General features: G+C 44.1%; 1 protein-coding gene across 2 annotated transcripts; it reads right to left on the minus strand.

The window, feature by feature from the left end:
* Nucleotides 1-2,022: 2,022 nt before the first annotated feature.
* On the minus strand, nucleotides 2,023-18,725 carry mn1b (meningioma 1b). 2 transcript variants are annotated; one of them, XM_039620692.1, is made up of 3 exons: nucleotides 17,880-18,725; nucleotides 14,158-17,763; nucleotides 2,023-3,551 (listed from the first exon to the last, which is right to left on the minus strand). In XM_039620692.1, exons 2-3 carry the CDS (start codon nucleotides 17,693-17,695, stop codon nucleotides 3,340-3,342), a joined length of 3,750 nt encoding a protein of 1,249 aa, XP_039476626.1. In that variant the 5' UTR covers nucleotides 17,696-17,763; nucleotides 17,880-18,725; the 3' UTR covers nucleotides 2,023-3,339. The 2 variants fall into 2 exon arrangements, with proteins under 2 accessions (XP_039476626.1, XP_031600282.2); XM_031744422.2 differs by having other exon boundaries at nucleotides 14,158-18,725.
* Nucleotides 18,726-23,024: the final 4,299 nt, after the last annotated feature.

Below are 23,024 nucleotides of genomic sequence, written 5' to 3' on the forward strand. Positions count from 1 at the left end.
TCCATGGATGGTCTTCATGGCTAGTGAAATTGTTATTCTTTAGATGCACGTTGGCTGGGAAACACAAGTTCTCAGGCGACCACACAGTATTCTCCCTCCCAATATGGCTGCCATGCAGAGGCGCCCATTGAGGGAAAATGCCCAGTATCAAAGATCTTGACTGGAGCCAATATCCCAAGGCTCCTTTGTCGCTGTGTCCCACATGGCATGTGGCTGGGCAGCTATGGTATGTTTGAGAAAACAGAGCGATCGAGCTGCACTTCTATGCTTATATGACGCGCAAAAAAAAAAAAAACAATTAACCTGTTTTGAGCCGCAATAACTGCTGGATTTAGGTCTATTACTACAACAAATTGACACAGAGGAAGATCGTGGGACTGCATGTCAGACTGTGATACGGTTTTCTCTTTGGGATGGCAAAAATAGAGTTTCGGGTAGATACCAGTTGTTTGTTATTCACAAACTGTGAGCTCAGAAAAACCTGTGAGCACAAGCCCTTGTCCTGCTATTTAAGAGGTCAGCCAAACCAGACAGGTAGGCAGGTAGCGTGTCACCACAGGAGTCTCCTGGCATGCACAGACTGCAGTGACTCTCTAAGGAAATTTAGCACCTTGGTATGAGCAAACACAATGCCTAAGCTTAGCCTAGATTTAGCCGACAATAAAAAGCACTTGAACCTGTTTTGATCAGTAAGCAGACACCCAGTCTATCCCTAAAAAAAGACATGCCTTTTGATCTAAGTGACTCACTCGTGTCAGCTCTATTGCATTTTACTAGTCTAACCAGTGTCATCCACGACTTGGAACCTGTTGTCCTTTTGTACAAAATGTTCTGTGAGAATAGACACGTGACAAACAAAACTGCCTTATTATGAACAAATGCACTGCATGCTTGGAGAGATTAAATGCTTACATTGCGCACTCCGCGTCGCGCTAAGGCAAATAAACGTGTTGGAGTATTAAAACCAGACAATCTCCACCTTAAGTTTTATAGTGAGCAGAACGATCAGCATTTATTCCCCATCTATCTCACACTCACAGTCATTCTCCCGCCCTAAACAGGCACTCCCGACTTATATGACAGTCCCTCACATAACCAGTCTCTGCTGTTTGCTAACGCTGCAGCTCTCTGTGCTTCACACTCACAACAGGCTGTGCAATCCTACACAGCAGGCGCCAAGTACAGCAGCAAGCACAAACACACCTGAATGACACAGACAGGGTCCTGGAGGGAGCTCCACTTTGTGTGTGTGCGTATCCTAGACCCCAGTGATGAAGGTTGATCGCTGGCCCTGTTAGGTAGCATTGACGTCTCCACCTCAGAGCTGGCACACAGGGGAGTTATTGATTAGCATTAAGCATCCATGCAGATGGCCAATAAAGAGCAGGTGAGCCAAAGAGGGTCTGGGGAGTGGAAAAGGGTGTGTGTGTGTGTGTGTGTGTGTGTGCTGAGCCTGCTGGAAGTAGTGAGACAGAAAATTGGAGAATAACTGATTTATTAATTTACATTTCTGTTTCGGTTATATGCCTTTTAACATTATTTATATCAAGAACTAATTTTATTGTTTTTCTTTTTTTTTATTGTCATCACTGCTGATTTATTAGAGATGTATTAGAGGATGGGAGCAAAGATGTCAGGGAAGTTGAGGGAATAAAATGCAACACATGTCGTAAGCAAGTATACATGAAATGAATTGTCTCGGCTTCTAAATCCACCAGGAAGCCACATTTTCCAGCATTTCTCATGCGCCTGCTTCGGGCTTTAATATGACACAGGTTCCAGCACGCTTGTCAGGTGTTATGCATCAGTCCACAACTTTCCTGTCATATCTGTCGCTTGGAATATACTCTAGATTTCCCTGATCTTCAGAATACACACACGGTATTTCACAGTATTTATTATTCATTAAATAGACAATCTGTGTTTAGCTTGTTCTTGTATTTAGTGTGTGTGAGTGTGTGTGTGTGTGTGTTTGGGGGGGGGTACTCTTAGAAAAAACAAACAAAATGAAAACACCAAGGCCACCTTTAACGTCATATTTATTGTTATTCAGTTACTCAATAAAACATATACAGATATATACAATATGCAGGAAAACAGACGACTGCACTTTACATATTATTAAAAAAAGAAAACAAAAAAAAATCAGTTTTTAAATTGCCGTCACAGTCCTCCATCTATTGTTTGAGAAATTCAAATTCAACAGAAGCTTTATTTAAAGATTACAAGATTGCCTAACACACAGCAAATTTTCTCTTATTATACATGTGCAATACCAATAATCTTTTTTTCAATTCCCTTATTTATCAGTCCCTTGACCTCCATTTTTTTCTCTTTTTAGTTTCCATTGGCTGAGTTGTATACAAGTGGTTGAGCTCACAAGATCTACAGAAGAGAAAAGCAGAAAAAAAAGTATAGAATAGAATAGAATGAGGGAAAGACATTCTCAGAAACACAAATAATAGAGAGCTACAACAAATCTTATGATTTAGAGCAGCAAACGATAAAGGTTAAATTTCGCGTTGACAAAGAGGAACAACTTTGTGTTCACAAGGAAAATTGCTGAGTTACATTCAAGCGTAATCCCTCCTCATCCTGCCTTCCTCTCGTTCTCCTTTTTAGTATTTGGGGCGTTTCTGAACCAGTGGGCCATATTTAATTGTAATGCAGGAGTCAAAGGCCAGGATTTGATTTTTTTTTTAAATTTTTTTTTTATTTTGGGGGGGGCAGAGTTTTGACTGACATATGCCGAAGTTGCCATACACATTACAAAGGCAATCGTAGCTAAGTTTAAGAACAGACAGTAATATAAGTCATAAGACTAAACACTGGTATACAATCAAAGCCAATGACAACTTCACCTCTCTTGTTATGCTTCTCGTTTTTGCGTTCTCCTCCTTTAACTCCTTTAACATTTCTTATTTTTCTTCAACCAAGAAAAGAAAAGAAAAATAAATGATTTGAGGTTTTCCAGATGTGGGCGTCGTCGAGTAGAGCCCCGTGCTGTTATTGTCCAGCAGTTGGTGAGAGTTTTCTTAAGTGTGACTGCATGTATCAGAAAACAAAACATGGTGTTCGAGTGTCTGTGAGCATGTGTGTGTGTGTGTGTATGTGCGTGCACGTGTGAGTGTGTGTAGCTGTATTTGTGTTGCATTTGTGAGTGTAAATGTCTTTCTCTCCCTGAACAGGCAAGAGCGGCACACAGTCGTTCCATCCACAAATTAACATAGTCGCATCCTTATCGTGGTTAAATGTCTCTGAATCTCTCTTTCTTGATATTTTCTGATCTTCTTTAATTCGTCCTGCTGGGTCGTCGTCTTCTTCTCTTCTTTTCCCCCCTCAAGTTAGTGCCGCCACAAACGTCCCAAATCGGTTTGAGATATCAGAGTGGAGAGAGCGCCACGACGAGACGGGCCCCCCTCGGCCTTTACTGTCCCCGAGCTCGTCTGTGCAGTGGACAGACAGGCACTGCAGGTGGTTTCCTCCACTGCTCCCACCTCCTACAGCCCCCGGGGCTCCGGCTCCAGCCTTACTCTGGGTGAGCTCAGATTCTGCAGACAGACAACAACAGAGAGGAAGCGGTTAATTAAGACAGCAGAAAAATGGAAAAAACAACTTCAAGCAGTTGGCATTCTCCGATTCAGACGAACCATTTAAAGTACACACTTTTAATTAAACAAGTGTCATCTTCACATCCCACTCTAAATCTGCACTGTGAAATTAATTCAACATTATTCCACCACCCATCAATAAGACCCGAATAGGAGGATACAAGCAAAAGCTCCCCTCTCCTCGCATCCGCCTCCTGTCACTTGATATAAACACGTGAAAACACGGGCGTACGTTAAATGTAAGCGCATATATTTTGGACGCGACCAGGCGCACAAATCTGGAACCCTCCTAATGACCTCTGGTCAGTGGGCCAGAGGGTACCGAGACACCTGTCCTTTAGCCCTGCTTGACCCAATTTACTGGTATAATGATCGTGCCCCAGTATCGACCCTGTGTCACCAATGTGTGAAGTGTCATAATAAATGGTTGCACAAAGCCTCGGGAGAATCCATATCCTGGCTGATTATGTCACATGTTTTGTAAAAGAATTAATAAATAAAACAAATATATATATATAAAACCCTCTTTGTTCTGTTCAGTGGAAAAATTAGCCAAGAGAAGATTTTTTTTTCATTTAAATGTGGCACATCACAATTCATCAAACATATCTGCCAAGATGCAGACTGTAGCAATCAGAGAGAAAAGAGGCCAGAAATTAGGAAAAGTTTGGAAGCAGGCACATAAAAAAACTAAAATAAGACAAACACTAGCAAAGAGTTAGTGCTAGGGCTAGGTGTTATGACACAAGTGTTGCATCCTGTGTTTTGGGCTCTGCCTCCAAGCGAGCCCAGAGCAAAGAGAAAATGCGTATAAAGATGTTAAGGATCCTTCACTTAAATCAGTCCGATTAATCTCCCATCTCCTCCCCACACAAAACATACTCTGTGCGGATGGTTGAAACGGATCGGTGTGCTGCACGAAGACGAAGACCTTTGAGGTGCAGGGACAACTAGATGTCTGAGTGTAGAGACAGGTGGAAAACAGCGCTGACAAGCTGAGTTACATGCGTCAGAGAAAGGAGAGGCTGTGATAGACGACAGTCTGGGCACAGAGGCTGCAGATCACAACGCACCAGTCAGGCTAGCGCTCACCTAGGAGAAAAGAGAAGCATCGCGCCAGCCCCTTTCTCATCCCTAACCCTGTGTTCTCTTTTTGCTCATCCTCCTTTGCTTCTTAACCATGTTTTATTTTTGCTTTGCTTACCGTTTCCATCTCCCTTCCTCTCTGCCCTCACAAAAGGCTTAGGCAGCAGGGAGTTTACAAAATGCAGGCAGAGAGAAGTTAAGACCATGCAGCTAGGACAACCAAGAAAGGCAGGAAGACATGCAGGCGCTCAGGCAGGCTTGCCCCCCAGCCCGTCTGGGCTGCGACCACTGGAATGGAAAAGTGGGGGGATTTGGTGAAAGGTCAGGCAGCCAAGCCTCCCCGTTGTTCTCCATTTCATCTGCATCTCTGACTGCCGGTCTCTGTGAGCTCTTCTCTCTGTCTCTCTGTCTCCATCTCCCTCCCAAGGACTAGAGACGTGGTGTAAGTGGAGGCTGAGGGTGCAGGGGGTAAGGGAGAAATGAGGATTTAGAGCGGTGTTGGTGGCGGTTGTGACAAGATCTCACATTTGCCAGAGGGTCCAGTCATACACCTCAGCACGGCTGATCCCCAACCCCCTGCCAGTATCCCCCCCCCCCTCTCCACCGTAACCACTCACACTCCCTCTTCCCAGCACTGTGCCCTCCAGCACCCGCCAGCAGCTCATGCTAGCTGGGCACAGCAGGGTCCGCACCGGCCTGAATAGGCAGCCAAGCGTTCCCGTGGCTCACTGCTGACACACAGCAAACTGACAACACACGCACCCAAAAAGAAAAAAAAAACCCCACACACAACACGCCAACCGCTGCTGCCACTGCCATACTCACACAAGCCCTCAGCTGCTGCTCCACGTGCACACACATACGCCTGACTACATATGGACGTGCACGCAGAAAGACACACACACACGAGCCCGGCTACACACATTACTCAGCTTCAACACAAGGACAAAGGTGGAAAATACACAAAAAAATGTATGCATAGTCTAATACAACAAAATGGATATTTCCCACAAACACAAATGCATCCTTTCTATATTCTCACAGTTTATTTTACACATATACAAGCATAAAAATACTACCAAACACAGGAGAAAAAAATGGGATGATTGCCATTTAGCATTAAAAACATATGCAAAATCCAACACACAAACACTTGACCACCACATGATCAAATATATTAGTCAGTATGAGTATTATGAGAGAGACTGTGATTTTATGGGTTGGGGGGGTTAAAAAAAAAATCCTGACACTACGTTTAAATCGCAAGCATTATCCATGCCGACGGATTTGTTCAAAAGGTGGAAACGGCGGTGTGAAATTCTAAATCACACCAGACTAAATCCCAAATCACCATGACATTTTACAAGCAGGAAAATCTTTTTTTTTCTAACCCCCCCCCTCCCTCAATAAGATCTATCTTGTTATGGTTGTTCACTGACGAAGGTAGAATTCATATCCACGGTAATATCTCAATAATAGCCTATTCATCTGAAGAGAACAAGTGCTTAGCTTCAACAAGCAAGCGGGGAAAATACCTAATAAAACGGAAACGGCACAAGCAGCTGCGCCGAGCCACAAATACACCTAAATATCCTTAACCACATTACAGCCACAAAAGATTACCAAAGTGATGTGTTAAGTAGGCACTGAATTTAACGTGATGCTCTTATATCACCATATCTCTTACCCCAAGTGCGGTACATTTTTATTTGGTGCCTGGTGATGATGTTCCCACACACACACACAGACACACACACAAATGCAGGCACAGCAGCAGCAGGGTTGTGGAGCTGTCTCACAGACACAGCCAGAAACAATTTACAGAGATGAGTAGAGCTCGAATGCCATGAAGGCAGGGAGCACAGCGCACAGCTCTGGTTGTCTGGATGACACCAATGTGTCTGGGAGCTGACGGCCTGACACGGGTTTACATGTCATGCCGCACACACTCAACACACCAGAAGCAACGCAGGAAGGTAAACAATGGCTGCTCCGAGTCTGTATCCTCTACCCATTAAATAATAAGTATTACAGCGGCAATTAATTTTTTTTCAATTGCTCTTAAAAATAATGACGACTGACACTGACGCACGTTTTGCTTCTTTTTTTTTTTAAATTAACTGATAGAAAGAAAAATAAATAAAAATCAATGCATGCCACATATTTGAATCTATAAAAAGCCTCCTTTTTGGTCTTCCATCACACACATTTCCCAGGACTCAGGATGTCATGCGGCACGCATGTGCAACCCCCTTTTTTTTTTTTTTTTTTTTTTTTAATCCCGAGCTCTAGACTTCCATGACGACACTTCACCTTTAACCTCACGCTCCTGAGGCCGTGACCCCATCCTCTCTGAACACAAACCAGACCAATCAGAATGCTCCACTTGCTGCGAAAGGAAAAAAAAACGAAAAAAAAAACACACACCCAAAGGCCTCCGCTCCTATGACAGTGTTTGACATCAGGTCAGATTCCTTTAGCATAACAACTAACACTATGGTGTTGTGTGAGGAGTCTGTCTTTGTCAGCACAAAACACCCGTTACAATCCACAGAGAAAAAGCCACAGGAAAAGAAGGGCAAGAGTAAAAGTTTTGCATCTCTTCAGGAGTCAGACATAACCAAAGATAAGCAGAACAGTTTGCAATCTTCATTATATGGTTTCAGTGAAACCTCAGAACATGCCAAAAATGATCTGAAGCGGTTAAGCCAAATAATATCCCTAAACACAAAGAAATATGTTGAGGCAAGCCTTAATAAAGAACGGTGGGGCTAACAAAGGTACTGTCCCAGGTATCCATGCACCAGGGGGGCTGCCTGCAAACTCCCCCTCATCTCCACCCAACTGCCGAAGTGTGACCTTTCCCTCAGAGCAGAGAGGATATCTGCGGGGAGCAGGGGCACATTTCTCAGGCAAGGGCACAGGGGTTATTTTGGTTTGAATTTCCTCTCTGTTCTCTGGCCTGAAACATAAAGTGGGGGGAAAAAAAGAAAGAGAGAAAAACTTGCCCAGGCAGGCTCTGCCCCCAGCATTTGTTACCTTCTCTCCAACAACACACCCATTGCCATCTCCTCAGACTCATACCCACACAAACGCACGCACACACGCACACCTCTGCCTCTGGCCACAAGAAGTGCTTAGGAAACCAGACACAAATCAGAACATGGGAAGTGATTTAGTGCCTCCTTCATAACTCACAACCATGTCCAGGACCTGTCCAACATGTCATCCAAGTCAGTGACATATTGATCTACTTCACTGTCTCTATTTTGTTTCACAGCACAGCACTGCACGCTTCGGTCTTTTCGGAAGGGTTCGCGCACACATGAAAACAAAGGCTACTCGAGGATGTTTCGCATGCCTTTGGTTTTTGTTTTGAGCTAAAACAATAATGTGCCTAATTTCATTTTTCACCACAACCTGCCACACACACAAAAACAAAACAAAAAACCCCCCAAAACAACATGTACAGTGTAAACAGTAAAATATACAATATTTTACTGTTTATTTAGTATTTTTCTAATTGGTGTTAAGTAGTGACAGTTTTATGGGCAGACATATTTGAAGAGCTATAGATACACAGCTACACTGAAAAAACTGAAAAAAACTCCTACACACAGACTAGAATGAACAATGGTTGTGGTGCATGAAAGTGATGGAAAAATTGAATTATTTTCTCTTCCATAAATGCAAATGGTAGCTATTACCTCCTCACTCACCTCGTGAGCGAAACCACAGATGTTCTTTTAAGGGGGAAAAAAAACCCAACACACACACACAAAAAAACTTCTCTCTATCTCTCTTAGTTTCTCTTGCCCGCCATCGGTTTCTACTTCTGTCTCCCAAGAGAAACAGCTCCAGTGTCATAACTCATTTGTCAGTTCCTCAATACAAATTAAACACTGCCTGACGACTACCTGTATGGCACATAACATAACCGCTGCTGGCAGCATGACAACATCTACACCTCTGAAAAAAAGAAAAGAAAGTAAAACACACACACACTTTTTAAAAAGCTGCACTTGAATAACAGGGAATACATGAACCCAGGACATCTTTCGGGACCTTTGCATCAAACTGATTTTTGGGATTTGGTTTTTTTTAAATGTGTGTGTCTTCTTTGGACCCCTGTGTCGCTAAACAAGACACGTGGACATTTTTGGAGGCTTGCCACTTGCACCCACATTCAAATGCTTGGAACTCCTCCCTCTGTGCATCTCCTAGGTATAATCAGCTTTCCATTCCTTGCTGCTTCCAAGGAGAATATTTACCACATGCTGAGACAAGTTTCATTTTATTCTAACACCTTTCCCCAGGGAAAACAAAACACCGGATGGAGGTTCTATTTTGAAGAGTTGAAACTCCAGCAATGCAAAAAAAAAGTCTTGACACCTTGGTTCGTCTTTTTCTCTCACTCTCTCTTCATCAGTCACCAGCACGCGTCTTTAATAGGCTTCCTTTGACTGTCTTGCAAAAATCCCAAGGAACATGAAAACCACGCGCACGTCGCACGCAAACAAACAGATGACTCTCAGAAAGTGTCCTAAATCTAGACGCTTTAAATATAAAGACGGATGCATTTCGATACTGTATACTTTACACTCAGAGTAAATACTCTTAAATGTTTTCAGCATGTTAGGAATCAGTGTGCACGCGCTCCAACGGCAGAGACACCTGAGATCTGAGGATGAAGCCGTGGGCATGACACTGAGTCTAAATAAATCAAACTTTATGTCCACAGCAGGCAAATGCATATGCAAGTTGCAGTGCCAGCGCGCGCACACACACGCACACGCTAAAGGAGTGAAATTTTTTTTGACATTAAAATATTTTAATGCAATTGTTTGTTTGTTTTTTATGTCCACACTACAGACATTTTCAAGTGTTGCCCTTTTCTTACATTAACACATCTGTGCTGCTAAAAACTAACCGTCCTTTACAGCTTGGATGAACCTGTCAATAACCAAGTCAGCTTGAAGTAGTCACTGGAAGATGAATTATGACTTTCGGAAAACAATATTAACAATGCTAATTGCTATGATTATCATAATGATGAAGTGCAGAAGTGTGCGGGCGAGGCCTGGTGGAGGAGTGTTGTTGGGAAAAAAAAAAAGTCGATATAAAACACCTTGTAATGACAGGTAAAGAACACAGACTGCCCCAAGCTGGGTTTTTTTCCCTCCCCCCTCCACATTTCAAGCACGTGCCAATCACTTTCTTCTATTTTAGAAAAAGGAAGCACAAATTACTGGTGTGATTTGAGGAGCTGTTGTCGTACTGAAATGTCAAAGCCAGGTAGTCTCACAGGATTGTTCTCCATGCTATCAATACAGCCTCCTTTTTTGTGCTTTAAGTACTTTCTCATAGGTGTGATAAGACGAAAGCTCCTTCTTTTCAAAGCTGTCAAAGTCAGAGTGACAGATTTGATCATTATTAAAGCTGTTTAAGGACTGACTACTGAGCGTGAAGAGTGAAAACTATTCTATGAGGTCAACTGTGAAGTGTGAAAAAAAAAAAAAACTGTGTACGGGCCAAAAAAAAAAAAAAAAACAGTGAAAAGTAAAAATAAAAATAACTGAATCACTTCCTACGCCTGCTGCTCGCCTGTTATCTTGACTATGCACGACTTTCCAAATGAGCGGTCAGCTTCTGGCAAAGATATACAGAAGAGAAGGGAAGAGGAAGAGCGTAAAAAAAAAATGCTTTTAGAAAAAGGAGAAATAACATTAACTGACATGGGAAAGTTGGTCGTGTACACCTAAAAACTTCTTCCTCCTTGCTAAACCTCCTTGAGAGTTCGGGGAAGCCGAGCAGCACACCAGACTCTGCAGGCCACGGGGCTTATAGCAACTGGTATTGCTCTGCCTGGGCGAAAGACTCGCGCTGCACAACGTCACTTAGATAGGAGGCCAAGTATGGGGTCCAGTGGGGGACATTACTGCCACACGCATCACTTTAACAGGCACAGAGGGACCACAGAGATGTGAGCCGGGATGCACAGATATCAGCACTCAGAATACAGTTCCTGTAAGCACAGTTTAGCTTTTATCTGCACACTCAAGCATCCAGTAAGTTACACACTGCTTGTAAATATCAGCACTGGGTCTTATTTAAAGCATAGCAAGATATATAGTTCCTGAAATCCTCGTGAAAGACAAATACACACGGCAACAGCAATTAATCTACACTTCCCTACTTTACATTTGAGTGAAATGGTGATCAGAGATTGAAAAGCTTCAACTTTAAAGGAACCAAAGTGATCCTTGACCCCCAACGCTGGTCAGTCTCACCTCATCAGATACAGATATCCAAAGTACACACAGCCTGCTCATTCACCTGGTCCACTTCTCAAGGTAAATTTCTTGACACAATTGAGTAAAAACACTTTGAGCACAAAGCCTAAAGTTTCTCTAGAAATAAGCCATTTTTCATATAGAGATACATTCTCAGAAAAGATGAATGCCAGACAACTGAACTAAATTTCAAAGCATTTTTTTCACCTTTAAAACAAGGCTTTTATTTATTTCTGTTCATCATTACTGAAGTTTTTGATTTGACACAAGAATAAAAAGAATCTATGCATAATTCCAAACAAATACTAAGACATTTGCTGTGTGTATATGCTGTGGTGAGGAAAGAAGTGTGTTTTTTTGGAAGGGGTCAGAAAGAGAACTATTTGACCTGCAAGGAAAAAAATGTAACATGGCTGCAATTCTTTTTAGCCAGGACGTACGACTCACATGACAGTTATAGTTCCACAGCGTAGAAATATCTTAACAAGTCATGTCGTCTTTGAACATTCGTTAAAATATCCCAATACGTGAGGAAGAATCATTTTTACTGGAATTACACGAATTAAGTTCTTCCTAATTAAAATGGTCATTTTTCTATGACCCAGTTAAATTTCGTTAAGCCTAATGGACTAAAGAATCGCCTTGATTTATTTTACATTAGTGTCACTGGCATTATCTTGCCAGTGGCAGATTTTTGTTTACAAGGCTGAGGACTTATAACTCGACTCAGTGGTGGAGATGGATATTTTTTGCAGTGTGAAAAGCCTGTGGGATGTTATGGAACTACACTGTGGGCTATGACTTATCTTAAATTATTATGTTATTTTGCTCCCTTCTGTGTAGCCTAAGCATCAGATTCAATCTTAAAATCCCCCTCCCCCCTCTCAAATACACCTCCACCCTTTTTTCATCTTTGCTGTCTGAAGCACTCAAATGAGAAACTGTCAGGAGCCGTGATTTGTGCTAACTAGCTATCGATCGCTCCAGAGCTGCATGCCTTGTGTCCATGCAGGGAGGGCTGAAAGAGGAAAGGAGAGAAGAGGAGGAGAGGAAGGAGAGGAGAGAGGAAGGAGAGGAGGACTATTCTGCCTTAAATTACTGATTTTTGCCTATTGAAAATTTTTTAAATGTGCCATCAGCGCCAGAGGAATTAAAATAGTAAATGCAGCAGGATGAGTGTGGCTGACTGCTCATCATTGTTAGATTTGCTCAGTAATTATAATCAAAATGAGTTACCATTTATAAATCTCTGACAACAGAAGCCTCTTTAATTAAGAGGAAGCACAGGGATAGGTGAGCAGCAATGCACCAGTTTGGCTGATTCTGGATCACATTAATATGCAGCACACCGCTTGTTACAGTTACTTTGTGACCGGGTGAGCACAAAAAAACCTAAATGGTGAGTCAGAGTGCTTTTTAGATGTAATGCCACCACTGCTACAGCGAGACGTCCTGTGCTCAGTTTCATAAACAAGTGTGCCTGGACTCCAGAGTCCGCGCGATGCGCGTCCCCGCCCCTCTCTCTGCGCTCGCGCCGATCAGAACAAAGAGGCGTTCGAGACGCGCGAAGCCACTCGCGCAATTATATAACCTATCCATATTATTATTATATATCAAAAGATGCAGGGGCCTTTCAGCGCAAACCCGCCAGTGTTCAACCATTTAAAAGCTTGTCCGTCTGCTAACACCGACAGACGCCTCCGTACAACGCTGTGGTTTGAAATGAGCGACTAAAGAGCCCACACGAAAAGGAAAATAAAATGAGAATGAATAGACAAGTAAAAAAAGCAATAAATATAACACCAATAATTAAAGTAACATATTATAATACACAAAGCTTCTCTTAATGATGCAGTTACACTGCAAAAACGACGTGATTATGACTAAAGCACGTGATGATAAATCATATTGAAGCATCATAAATTTAGCTTTTTAAAATAAATGTATTTTATTAATATTATTAATATTAATAATATTATTATAGCTCTAACAGCTAAATAATATATTTATTTGTCTGCAATTTTTATTTAGAGACACTAAAAAATACAAAAAAATACAAAAAAATATTATTAATAATGATAATAAAGAAGATAAAAATCGCACTGTATTCATAAACTACGACTGCAGTTTAAAAAAAATGATTCTGTGCCTTAGAGTCAGTTTCTTTTTCCAATTTCATTCAAAAACAAACCAACCAAAATAAAGTGCTGTAAATAGTAAAAATATTTCTACTTTGACTGTGTGAGACAGTTATTTTACATTAGTCAAAAGGGACAGGGAGCAAGACGAAACAAACATTTAACAATTAAAAAAAAAATTAACTCTTTCATCTTTTTCGCCATTTCCATTTCCCACGTAAAACAAAACTGAAAGTGAATGGCATTAATATCACCATGCTATCTAATCTCCCGTCCAACAAATGTTTAAAAAAAAAATCCTCTTTCAGCAGCTCAGTATTATCTCATGGTAATAACAAAAACAAACACGTAACAAGGCGAGGGGGAAACCCCGCTGCGAAAACGCATATCCTCAGAAAGCTATTAATCTTACAATGTAGTTGTTCACCCTGAAAACCGAGATAAAGAGCCACAGGAAATGTTTACTTTTCTTGAGCTGCTCTTTTGAAGTGCCTCTGGACTGAAGAACCCTATAAAATACTTTGCATGGATGCACGTTTATTTTGCCTATTGTTATTTCGGTTCTTATATAGATATATACTAGTGTGTGTGTGTGTGTGTGTGTGTGTGTGTTTTTATTTTTTACATTTCGTACTACAGACCCAATTCAAAAAAGAAAATATTTTTTCTTTGTCTTTCTCTCTTTTCAAGACTATGAATGGCTCTACTATTAAATTTAGTATCCTCCTATAAACGTTAAACCTCTAAAACTCAAAGGCCCCAGTTAAACGGAGATGCTGCTTCCTGCCTGCGCAATGTGGACAAAACGTTGTCTCTTGTAAGTGTCACCTGATAATTTTACATATTTATACTGGTGGTGTTATCACTGCATTTCAGATTTAAAAAATAAATAAATGACATTTAAGAAAGAAAATCTGTTCATTTGTATATTCATGCTCTGCTGATGTAATGTGAGTGGCATATGAGAGAGACTGTGACGAGGGTGAAAGAGATTAATTAAAACTTAAAGAAAGAGACTGTTTCATTTACCTTCTTTACTGCTGTTCTGGCTCTTATTTTTTTCCCAGGGTCCCGTGGCCTTGTCATCCTCTGACCCGTCCATCATAACCTTGTCACTGGGCACGTACCAGGTGGCGTGCTGCTCTGCCATGAGGGTGTCAAGGTCAATAGTGCCCATTGAGCCCTTCCCAGCATCCGGGCTGCAGCTCGCCAGCTCATTGTCTCCGTTCTGTGAGGGACAGTCGCCATTCTTTTTGCCTGTCTTCATGGCCAGGGGCTGGTCTTCAGAGATACTGAACTGCTGCCGCTGTAGCTGGATTTGGGCCTGCAGAATCTCCAGAGGATGGATTTCTTCCTGGCCAGAGGTGCTGGATGGTGTGCGTACCTGTTCCACCCCAGGAGTGCCCGGGTGGCTGACCCCACTGGCCCCTGTGCCCACACCAGCATTCAGTCCATAGGTGTCTGGCGTCGAGGTAGTATGATTGTTAATGCCCATGCCAAGGGGCTTTTGTCCATTTATCAACCCGTGGTCACTCCTCTGCATTTTGGGTGAGCCGGTGATTATAGGGCTGCGATTAGGTTTGCTGGCTGAGGCCCCTCCTGTGTCTGAGCTGGAGGACACCTCATCCTCATTGCCATAGTGGGTGCTGACATCTTCAGAAAAGTCCACTCTTGGTGAGCTGCTGTCAGACTTGGCAACACTTTGAATGCCACTGTCTAAAGAAGACATAAGGTCAGCCTGGTCCCCCAACATTAGGTCACCTCCTTTCCCCCAAGAGGGCGATTGGAGTTGTTTCTCATGGGGCGTGCCCCCACCCCTCTCCCCAACGCCAGCCGAGGGGGTCTGCTGGCCTGGACTTACAACAGGGTTACTATTATCAGAGGAAAAAAAAATTCCAGGGCTCACATGTCCACTGTCTCTTTTTCTCCTCCCTCTCCCTCTCCCACTCCCTGTTGTTGCCTTCCCCTCACTGCACGGGGTAGCGTCCATGTTGTAATTTGGGGAGAGGGCACTGGCTTCCCCCTGCACCGTCTGGCTTTGACTTGCAGGCTTAGAGTTGCTATTCCCAGTGCCAGGCATCTGGCTGTTCTGGGAAGTGCTGCTCTGAAAATATTCAGGACCAGCACTGCCAGTCCCATTAGATGTGCTGCTATTAATGTCCTGCTCAGTCTGACTCAGTTTTCGCTTGCCCTCATTTTGGTTCTTCTTGTTGAATGTTACGTTAAGATTGGGGGCCCCTAGGCTAGCGATCATGTTCTGGCAGGCTGTAGAAAGGGCCGCTAGGCAGCTCTGGCCGAAAACACTGTCTTTAGAGCTGGTTTTGCTGAAGTTCCCAAGGGACAGATTTCCAAGCTTACTAACAGACGACCGCTGGCCTGGGGGGAACTCAGACTGAGGAGGGTAGTTGCCAGGTGAGGTGCTCACCCCCTGGGGAGCACTGTGAGCCGGCCCCTGACGGTTAGCCCCCCCATAGGGAAAAGCTGGCTGTGCTCCCATTGAAGGTGCGGGGAAGTCAGCTGGCCGTCTCTCTGCTGGTGCATTTGGATGTCCTGCTCCTGCTCCCGGAGACTGCATTTGTGTGAGGTTACCCATGTTGCCACTGAACTGTGAGTGCATGCCTGGGGAATGAAGGTTCTGCACATGTCCATCTCCTGGTATTCTCATGGGCTCCTGCATGCCGATCCCCGGCCTAAACATTATCCCAGCGCCGTTCTGCTGCAGCCCCATGTCATGAGGCCCTGACTCATTACCCGCTCCACCCATACGCCGTGACATCATTTCTCCTGGTGGGTGGGACCCCTGAAACCAGGAGTTCTCCTGAGTTACATGAGGATTTTGCCCATCAATGTTGGGCATCCTGCCACCATTCTCCCTGTCAAAGCCAGGATGAGGCATGTTCCCGACTGGGCCTCCGTGAACCATTGGGCCTGGAGGTACATCGCCATGGTGACCCAACTGCTGTAGACTCGGCTGCCTCATTCTTTGCTGCTGGTTGCGAGAGGCCATCTGCTTTATCATCATAGCTGCATTCTGGCGCTGCTGCAGAGACTGCTGCTCGGGCCCTGGATGCTGCAGCGGACCTGGTCCAAAACCTTCATTCACGGGTGGGGTGAACTCTCCAGGAAGGCCGGGGTAGGCAGATGGAGAGAGGTGGTTGTCCATACTGCCACACCAGCCCTCGCCGCCATGTGCATTAGGAAAGTCAAATCTAGGCCTTTTCGCCATGTTCATATAAGGAGAGTCAAAGTGTTGGAGCCTCTGATTTGCAGGCTGTTGGGAGGGAGGAGGAGCTGGCTGTTGCATATTAAACATGGGGTCCCCGTAGGGGTGCAGGCCCCTATTTTCCAGTCTGTGAATGGGATATTCAAACTGGTTGTGTTGGCCAGGCATCATGACCCCTCCATCCAGAATGTTAGGGTTAGTAGTGCCGGGCTCAGCCTGAGGGGGTCGAGGGAGGCCAGGGGGGCATGAGTTCTGTCTGGCTATCAAGCCAGCCTGTTGTTGTTGCTGCATGAGAGGATGTCTTGGATTGACCCCAGGCTCCATTCCCACGGGCACTTTCCGGCCATTTCCAAAACGTTCAAAAAACACTCCGTGCTGAGGCTGCTGGGGCTGGGGTGGTGGCGGGTGTCCCTTAGAGATGCCCTGCATACCTGGTGTCCGTGGCATGCCAGCGTTCCCTGGGAAATTCCCACCGGGAACTGGTCTTCCTGGCCCAAAATGTGGTAACTGAGATTCTGATTCTGAAGGAGAAAATACAGGTACATCAAAATGTCCAGATGGAGGTTCACTTGGAAAGTTATATTCTAATCCCTCTACGGCTCCTTGGTTTGGCAGCCGCCGAGGCTCCAAACCATGAGACTCAGATGAGGAGGATGAGGAAGAAGGAAGACCGTGAAAGGATGCTGCTCTATTAGGTGACTGGTCCAGGGGGAGACAGGGAGCAGGGACAGCGTGGTTCCCACTTGGAGGGCCATGATGTTGAAAGTCAGGCATGTTACCAGGCCGCTGCTGTGGTTGCTGTTGCTGCTGCTGGGGAAAGCCATCCCCCGTCTGTCCCTCAGCAAGAGGATCAAATCCTTCTCCAAAGCCCTGCTGTGGTCCCATGCCGTTATTGTTGTTGTAGCCCATCAGCCTGCCGCCATGCAGGCATGATGACCCTGGCTCTGGGCCTCCAAAATTCCCACCGAAATGGGGGTGATGTTGGTGGGGGTGGGGTTGATGCCCGTGAGGATGTCCTTGATGAGGTTGCTGGTTGTTAAAAAATCCATGCATTGGTCCTTGCCCCTGCTGCTGCTGAAGTCCACTGCCTGCATGCATGTCTGAGTGTCCCCGCGGGTGAAAGCTCCCGTACTGCTCACCATTCATGTTCATATTGAGCCCGAGCATTTGCGGCTCGCTCAGAGGGCCCATGCCGGGTTCAACGGCTCCCGGCGGGCCTCCAGCATGAAAACCGGGGCCTTTATAATGGGAGCCCATGTTCAGTCTCTGTTGGTTTATGTTTCTCTCTGACTGGCCAGGGTTTCTGCTATTAATTTGAGAACCAAACTGCTCCAGCCCAAACATACTCCCCTGCAATCAATCCCACATGACGGCCAGTTTGCCAGACATCGGCACACTGTCTATTTTTCCGTCTGTCCCCAAAAGGGAAAAAAAAAAGTAAAAGAAAAAAAGATACAGAAGAACTATTCAGATATTTTTCGAATCTACTGATTATGACAATTTATCTCATTTAAATGTCAAAACTCACCAAATAGGTTCTCATTGCTGTGAATATTTATCCAACTTCTCCAAGGACGCAGAGAAGGGACAGACTGTGTCCAAATACGCACGTAAACTGTGTCCCTGTTCCCGTGTGAATGCAGCACACTACTTCTCTCTTTGATTAAACAAACGAATAGAAAATCCGTCTAGTAAACTTGCTACACGAGCGACCTATGGCATTCCGAAGTTTTTCTGCGCGCATTTCTTCGGGGCGAACATGGCACAAATACAGCTCGCTTACAAACTAAAGGGTGAGCGCAGAGGACTCGAAGCAATCAAACGGGCAATAACTGCTTCTTTCAGCTAATTCATTATTCCATTCTGATGTCAAATGTCCCAGAATGACTTTCTGAATAAGGTCCCATGCTGGAAATAAAGGTGGGGGAGAAAAAAAGTCCAGGCTTTGAGTGAAGAAAATCTTTCTTTAAATAAATACTGCCCACCGACGTCCTTCAAAACATCAAAAACGGCCAAGCAGGCATGTAGCCAAAAGTCCAGTGTGATGGAAAGTCCACAAACACGACTCTCCAGCCCAGCCGCGGGTGAACCGGGGCGTCTGTTTATGCGACCTAAACCCGGAGGAGCAGCACGGCGCGCGCTACCCGCACTCCACAACTACGGAGTGGCTTGACAGCATCCTTCACCCACTGCCGGTCATGCGCTTTGCAGCGAGGCGCCGATCCCAAAGTCCTTTCCGTGTGTCTCGATCCTGATGCGTGCGTCCCCTCCGTTTACCGAGTCTTGTCTGGTGTGGTCTGAGTGCACTTGGGAGCGATTCACAGATACACTCGCTGTCCGCTCTACCGCTTGGCGCTGTGTGAGATCAACGCGTCCAGAGGATCCAGCAACAAGTTTTGCATTTCTACAGCCACTGCCATCCACGAGGTTTCAGCCAATCACAGAGACCACAGAAAGCTTCGAGGGCGGGACAAACGCTGTTAAGGTGGTCCGCAGAGTAAAAGCGATTGTAAACTCGTGCGTGTGCGTAAATTCGACTTCAAAAGTAATGTTTTGCCCCAAAAGAAAGCACAAGTGGGGATATGCACTAGATGGGATATTGCGGCTAAAAACACAACATTAATAAAAATAACAGAGACTTTCTGCCACACTGGCGTATACCATAAAATTATATTCTGATAAGGAATGGAAAAATGAACTGAATAAGACTGCGTGAAGTTAAATTCTACCTAATGCTGTTCTGTTTGCTCCTTTAGACCTCTCCACTCACGGTCAAATAGATTTTTTTTTATGAATTAAACAGAGTGATCCACGCAGTATCCAGCGTGCTTTTAACTGTTTAGGCTAGAGTGCAATGACAGAAAGCCTGATTGTAAAAGGATCTAGTTACACCAACTGAGGGGTTAGACGAGTGAGCAGGAGTTCACAGATTTTCTAGCCTACATTAGAATAATAGTAACGACTACCATGATTTGAGAAGAACTTGCACACATCCTTAGTGCGGAGGTAATAATCCGAAGGTTGGATTTGCTCTCACGTGTAATCAACTGCGTAAACATTCACAATCTCAATCTGAAATCTATCAGGAATAATGAAACTTCCCGGTATTGAGCTCCGTAGATTGATTTATGACGCCTAGTCGGAAATACAGACAAAAATCCGATGCAAGGATAAAAAGGCAGTCAGACTAATATTATAAAGTGTCGATCCACACCTCGACGGCCAATCACACTCTCCTCATTCCAGCATGTTAAAAAAAAATCCCCCTTAAAAGACTATCTGAACTAAATTATGTGGACGGTATTGGGCCGCGGTTCCGATAATCAATACTGTTCTCTTAGTATTATAGTCTTTAAAAGGCAACATTTGTGTAAGAACAGATAAGGCTGATTTGTTTTTAAAGGTTAATTAGAGGCCTGCAACAGCCTAGGCTATCTGTGTAAGGTTAAGTAGCGCCATATCCAAAGATAAGACATAAAACTGCCAGAACAGCCCATATTCGTGTTTTGAGACAATAGTCACAGCATAACAAACATAGTATGAGCGGTTATTACCCTCGTCAAATATCCGAATAATGCATTTGTAAGAATTAGAGCATATCTGAGTAAGAAAACATATTATATTTCACACAGTGTTTTTAAGGCTTATCTGAAATTTATTTCGTGTTATGTGTTATGTAATTCTGAATGTGTGTTCACGCGTGCAGCTCACATATTTGCTTATGAATGTATTTGGTTCGGGATATTTTACACCTCTTGGACACGGTACTTCTCGTGGATTTTAATTATCCAGTGCATTTGTTGTTTCTTACCAACTTACAAAAAGAACAATAAATGTTTAAAAAAGCACACACATATGTATTCCACATGACCTTCCTCCTGCATTTAATCCCGGTGTGAACAGACAAGGAAGTTTTTCTTGTCTTTAGATTTTTAAGGACAGTGAGGTTACTATAACAAAGGCGAGCGGGTATTTAGAACAAAGGGAGCGAGCTGGTAACAAAACGCACTTTTATTCACCAAATATGGAGAGTTTCTTTGGTCAGAGGAGAAAACCATATCATCTTTTCTCGACACTGTGGGAAGTGGGAGAATTTGGTGTTAATACAGCTCTATACCTTTGGGGTATCCATGAGGACTTTTACCAAACAGACACAGTGCCACCTAGCGGCTGGTGTCAAAGACAGAGGAGAACACTTGGTCAGACTGAAGCTTTTAGATATTAGTTTTACATACTTGAGTGTGTAATGCTCTAAACTGCTATACCGACGCAGTTTAATGCACTAATTTATTTGTAAACAGCAAATATACTATTTTCAAATGAATTATTTCAATACTCAGAGGTATACTTTAACTGGGAAGATGGAAAGTAAATGTGCGGCTACTGTAGTGTGACATGGTCATTCAGTGGAAAGTGCTATTTAAGGTAAAAAAGTGATATTTTTAATTCTTTTGTTCAGCGAGGTCAGTGTGTTGCCTCTCTTCAACAGCCACAACGCACACACAACAAATATTTGATGGGATGTATATAATGTTCAAGCCTATTCAATAATGCACAAGCTACATTTCTCCTCAGTGTTGTGGATCATGAAGAGGACAAAATATGTTTGTTTGTTTTTTTTGTTTTTTTAGCTCTGTGTTCTGAAAAGAAATAACCGGCTCTGTATGGCACAAACTTTGATTTAACAGAAGCAGACAGAGTGCTCAGCTTTGCACCTAGAGAAAAAAGAGGGGAGGGGGGTGGTGGTTTATGTAAGGGCTGAACCTGGAAGCAGGTCAGAACAAGGCACTCAAATATACGCATGCAAACGCACTTCTTGAAGCTGGGAGAAGAGAAGCTCGTGTTACAGAGCCAGTGATGGGTAGTGGCTGTGTTCTGAGGGAGGCTTGGAGTGAGAGGGGGACGGAGAGGGATGCTAAGTTGTTCAGATGTGCTGAATACTGTTGTGTTATTGCTGCTAATTCACACTCGTGTTAATGGGCTGCCTCCGTATTCCAAAAATCATGTGGATCTATCATGACAAGAATTTTAGCCATGAAACCTGAAAGTGTGAGCATCACTGTGTGCTTTAGAAATCAGGATTCATGGGTTTGTTTTTTGTAAATGGGTAAAGACTAGGCTGTATCCCAAAACCCAATTAAGAGCATTCGAAGCAAATATTCTGCAGCTCAACAGCAACAACATCAAGATATTGTTCTGTCTGACAGTAATACTAATAACCCTGTGATACAGAGCCTGCTAGTTCTGTCTACACTGTCTTCTCAAATGGAGACAGACAAGTTAAGTATGACAAACTGATGGCACGGTCTCTTTCCTCCTGAGTCCCCAGTGATGATAAATGCAGCCCAGAGCTACTGCTGCTGCTGCTGAGGCGACTTCATGACAATGGAGAGTCTACAGGCTTTCAAGCACTGTCACAATACCACTCTTTTCTACAGTGATTTAGTACTCAATTTGTCTCAATATTTTACTCAATAGGACAAGATAGCAGAAGTGGGTGCCCTTTTCTACCCTTAATTCAGAGTGTTAAGCTTTCCTCAGCTAGACATATATTACTGTGGGGGTTGCCCAAAGAGACAGTTCCTTCCCTTGTTGGGGGTACAGTGTCCTGTGCAGCTCAGGCAGTGAGCAGCAGAGCGTCAGTGTGTCCTCTGTGGGCCTGTCATTCAGATGAGCCATCGCAGCTCCCTGGGTCAGGATGGGTTAAGCGGCATCTGTCATCCAAAAGAACCACCATTGTATTAAGGGGAGGGTGGCAACAGACACCCCCTCCTCCTCTCCCCACCCCACCCCACCCGCATCGCTCGACTCCGCACCTCTCTCAGAACAACAGGAAAGACTCAGGAGAATCTCTGGGGCTAAACTTGACCCGAGCCCGGAGGATGAGGAAGCGCTCGTGACATCACTGCTAACCCGCGTAGACCAGAAATAACTTTCCTCTCCAAGAAAACCTGCAGCCACTGAGCAAATGTGGCCCCCCCGGGGAGGGGTCACATACACAAACACGGTAGGCGTGGACCAAACTGTGAGTTTAAATCTTCACTTGTGCCACTTCCTATAAAAACAGAAGTTCTACCAGAGTGTGTTGTCTTGCGGCAGGAAACGCAGCCATGTGGCGCGCAAACACTAGAGCAACTTTTTTTTTTTTTCCTAGGTGTCGCAGGCCTACACGATTCATTTTGACAGATTTCAGGATACTGTGTGCTTATGCAATCAAGCAACAAGCCGCTATAACAAAGTGTTTGGAGCTGTAAACACTGAGGCTTTCTTTGGTAACGCGCCTGGATGTCCTGCTGTGTCAAGTCTCGAGCCTCTCTTTGAGATCCATTTCTTCCCTTCATCTGTTGCAGTATCTATTTAAACGACAGGGGCTCACTCATGACATGTCCCTTCATCTTCCTCGCGAGGGAGACACATGGACGGATGGATGCATGCCTACTGTAGACTACTGTGAGCTGCCACTTAACAGGAGGTGTGTGGGCGAGTCTGCCCATCTCCCCTTTTAGAAACAGCATTATTTGCTTGTTCTGTGGCAGATATAGCTGGTTTCCTTGCAGCAGGCCCATGTGACTATTCCTCCACAAACAATAAAAAAAAAAAAAAAAAGAAAAGGCAGCTATCTCAGGCAGCAGACTGGTGGCTTTTCCTGCTCTTTAGCACAGATTCCGCTGTT

The sequence above is a fragment of the Oreochromis aureus genome, linkage group 12 (genome assembly GCF_013358895.1).
Source record: "Oreochromis aureus strain Israel breed Guangdong linkage group 12, ZZ_aureus, whole genome shotgun sequence".
NCBI classification, from domain to species: Eukaryota; Metazoa; Chordata; class Actinopteri; order Cichliformes; family Cichlidae; genus Oreochromis; species Oreochromis aureus.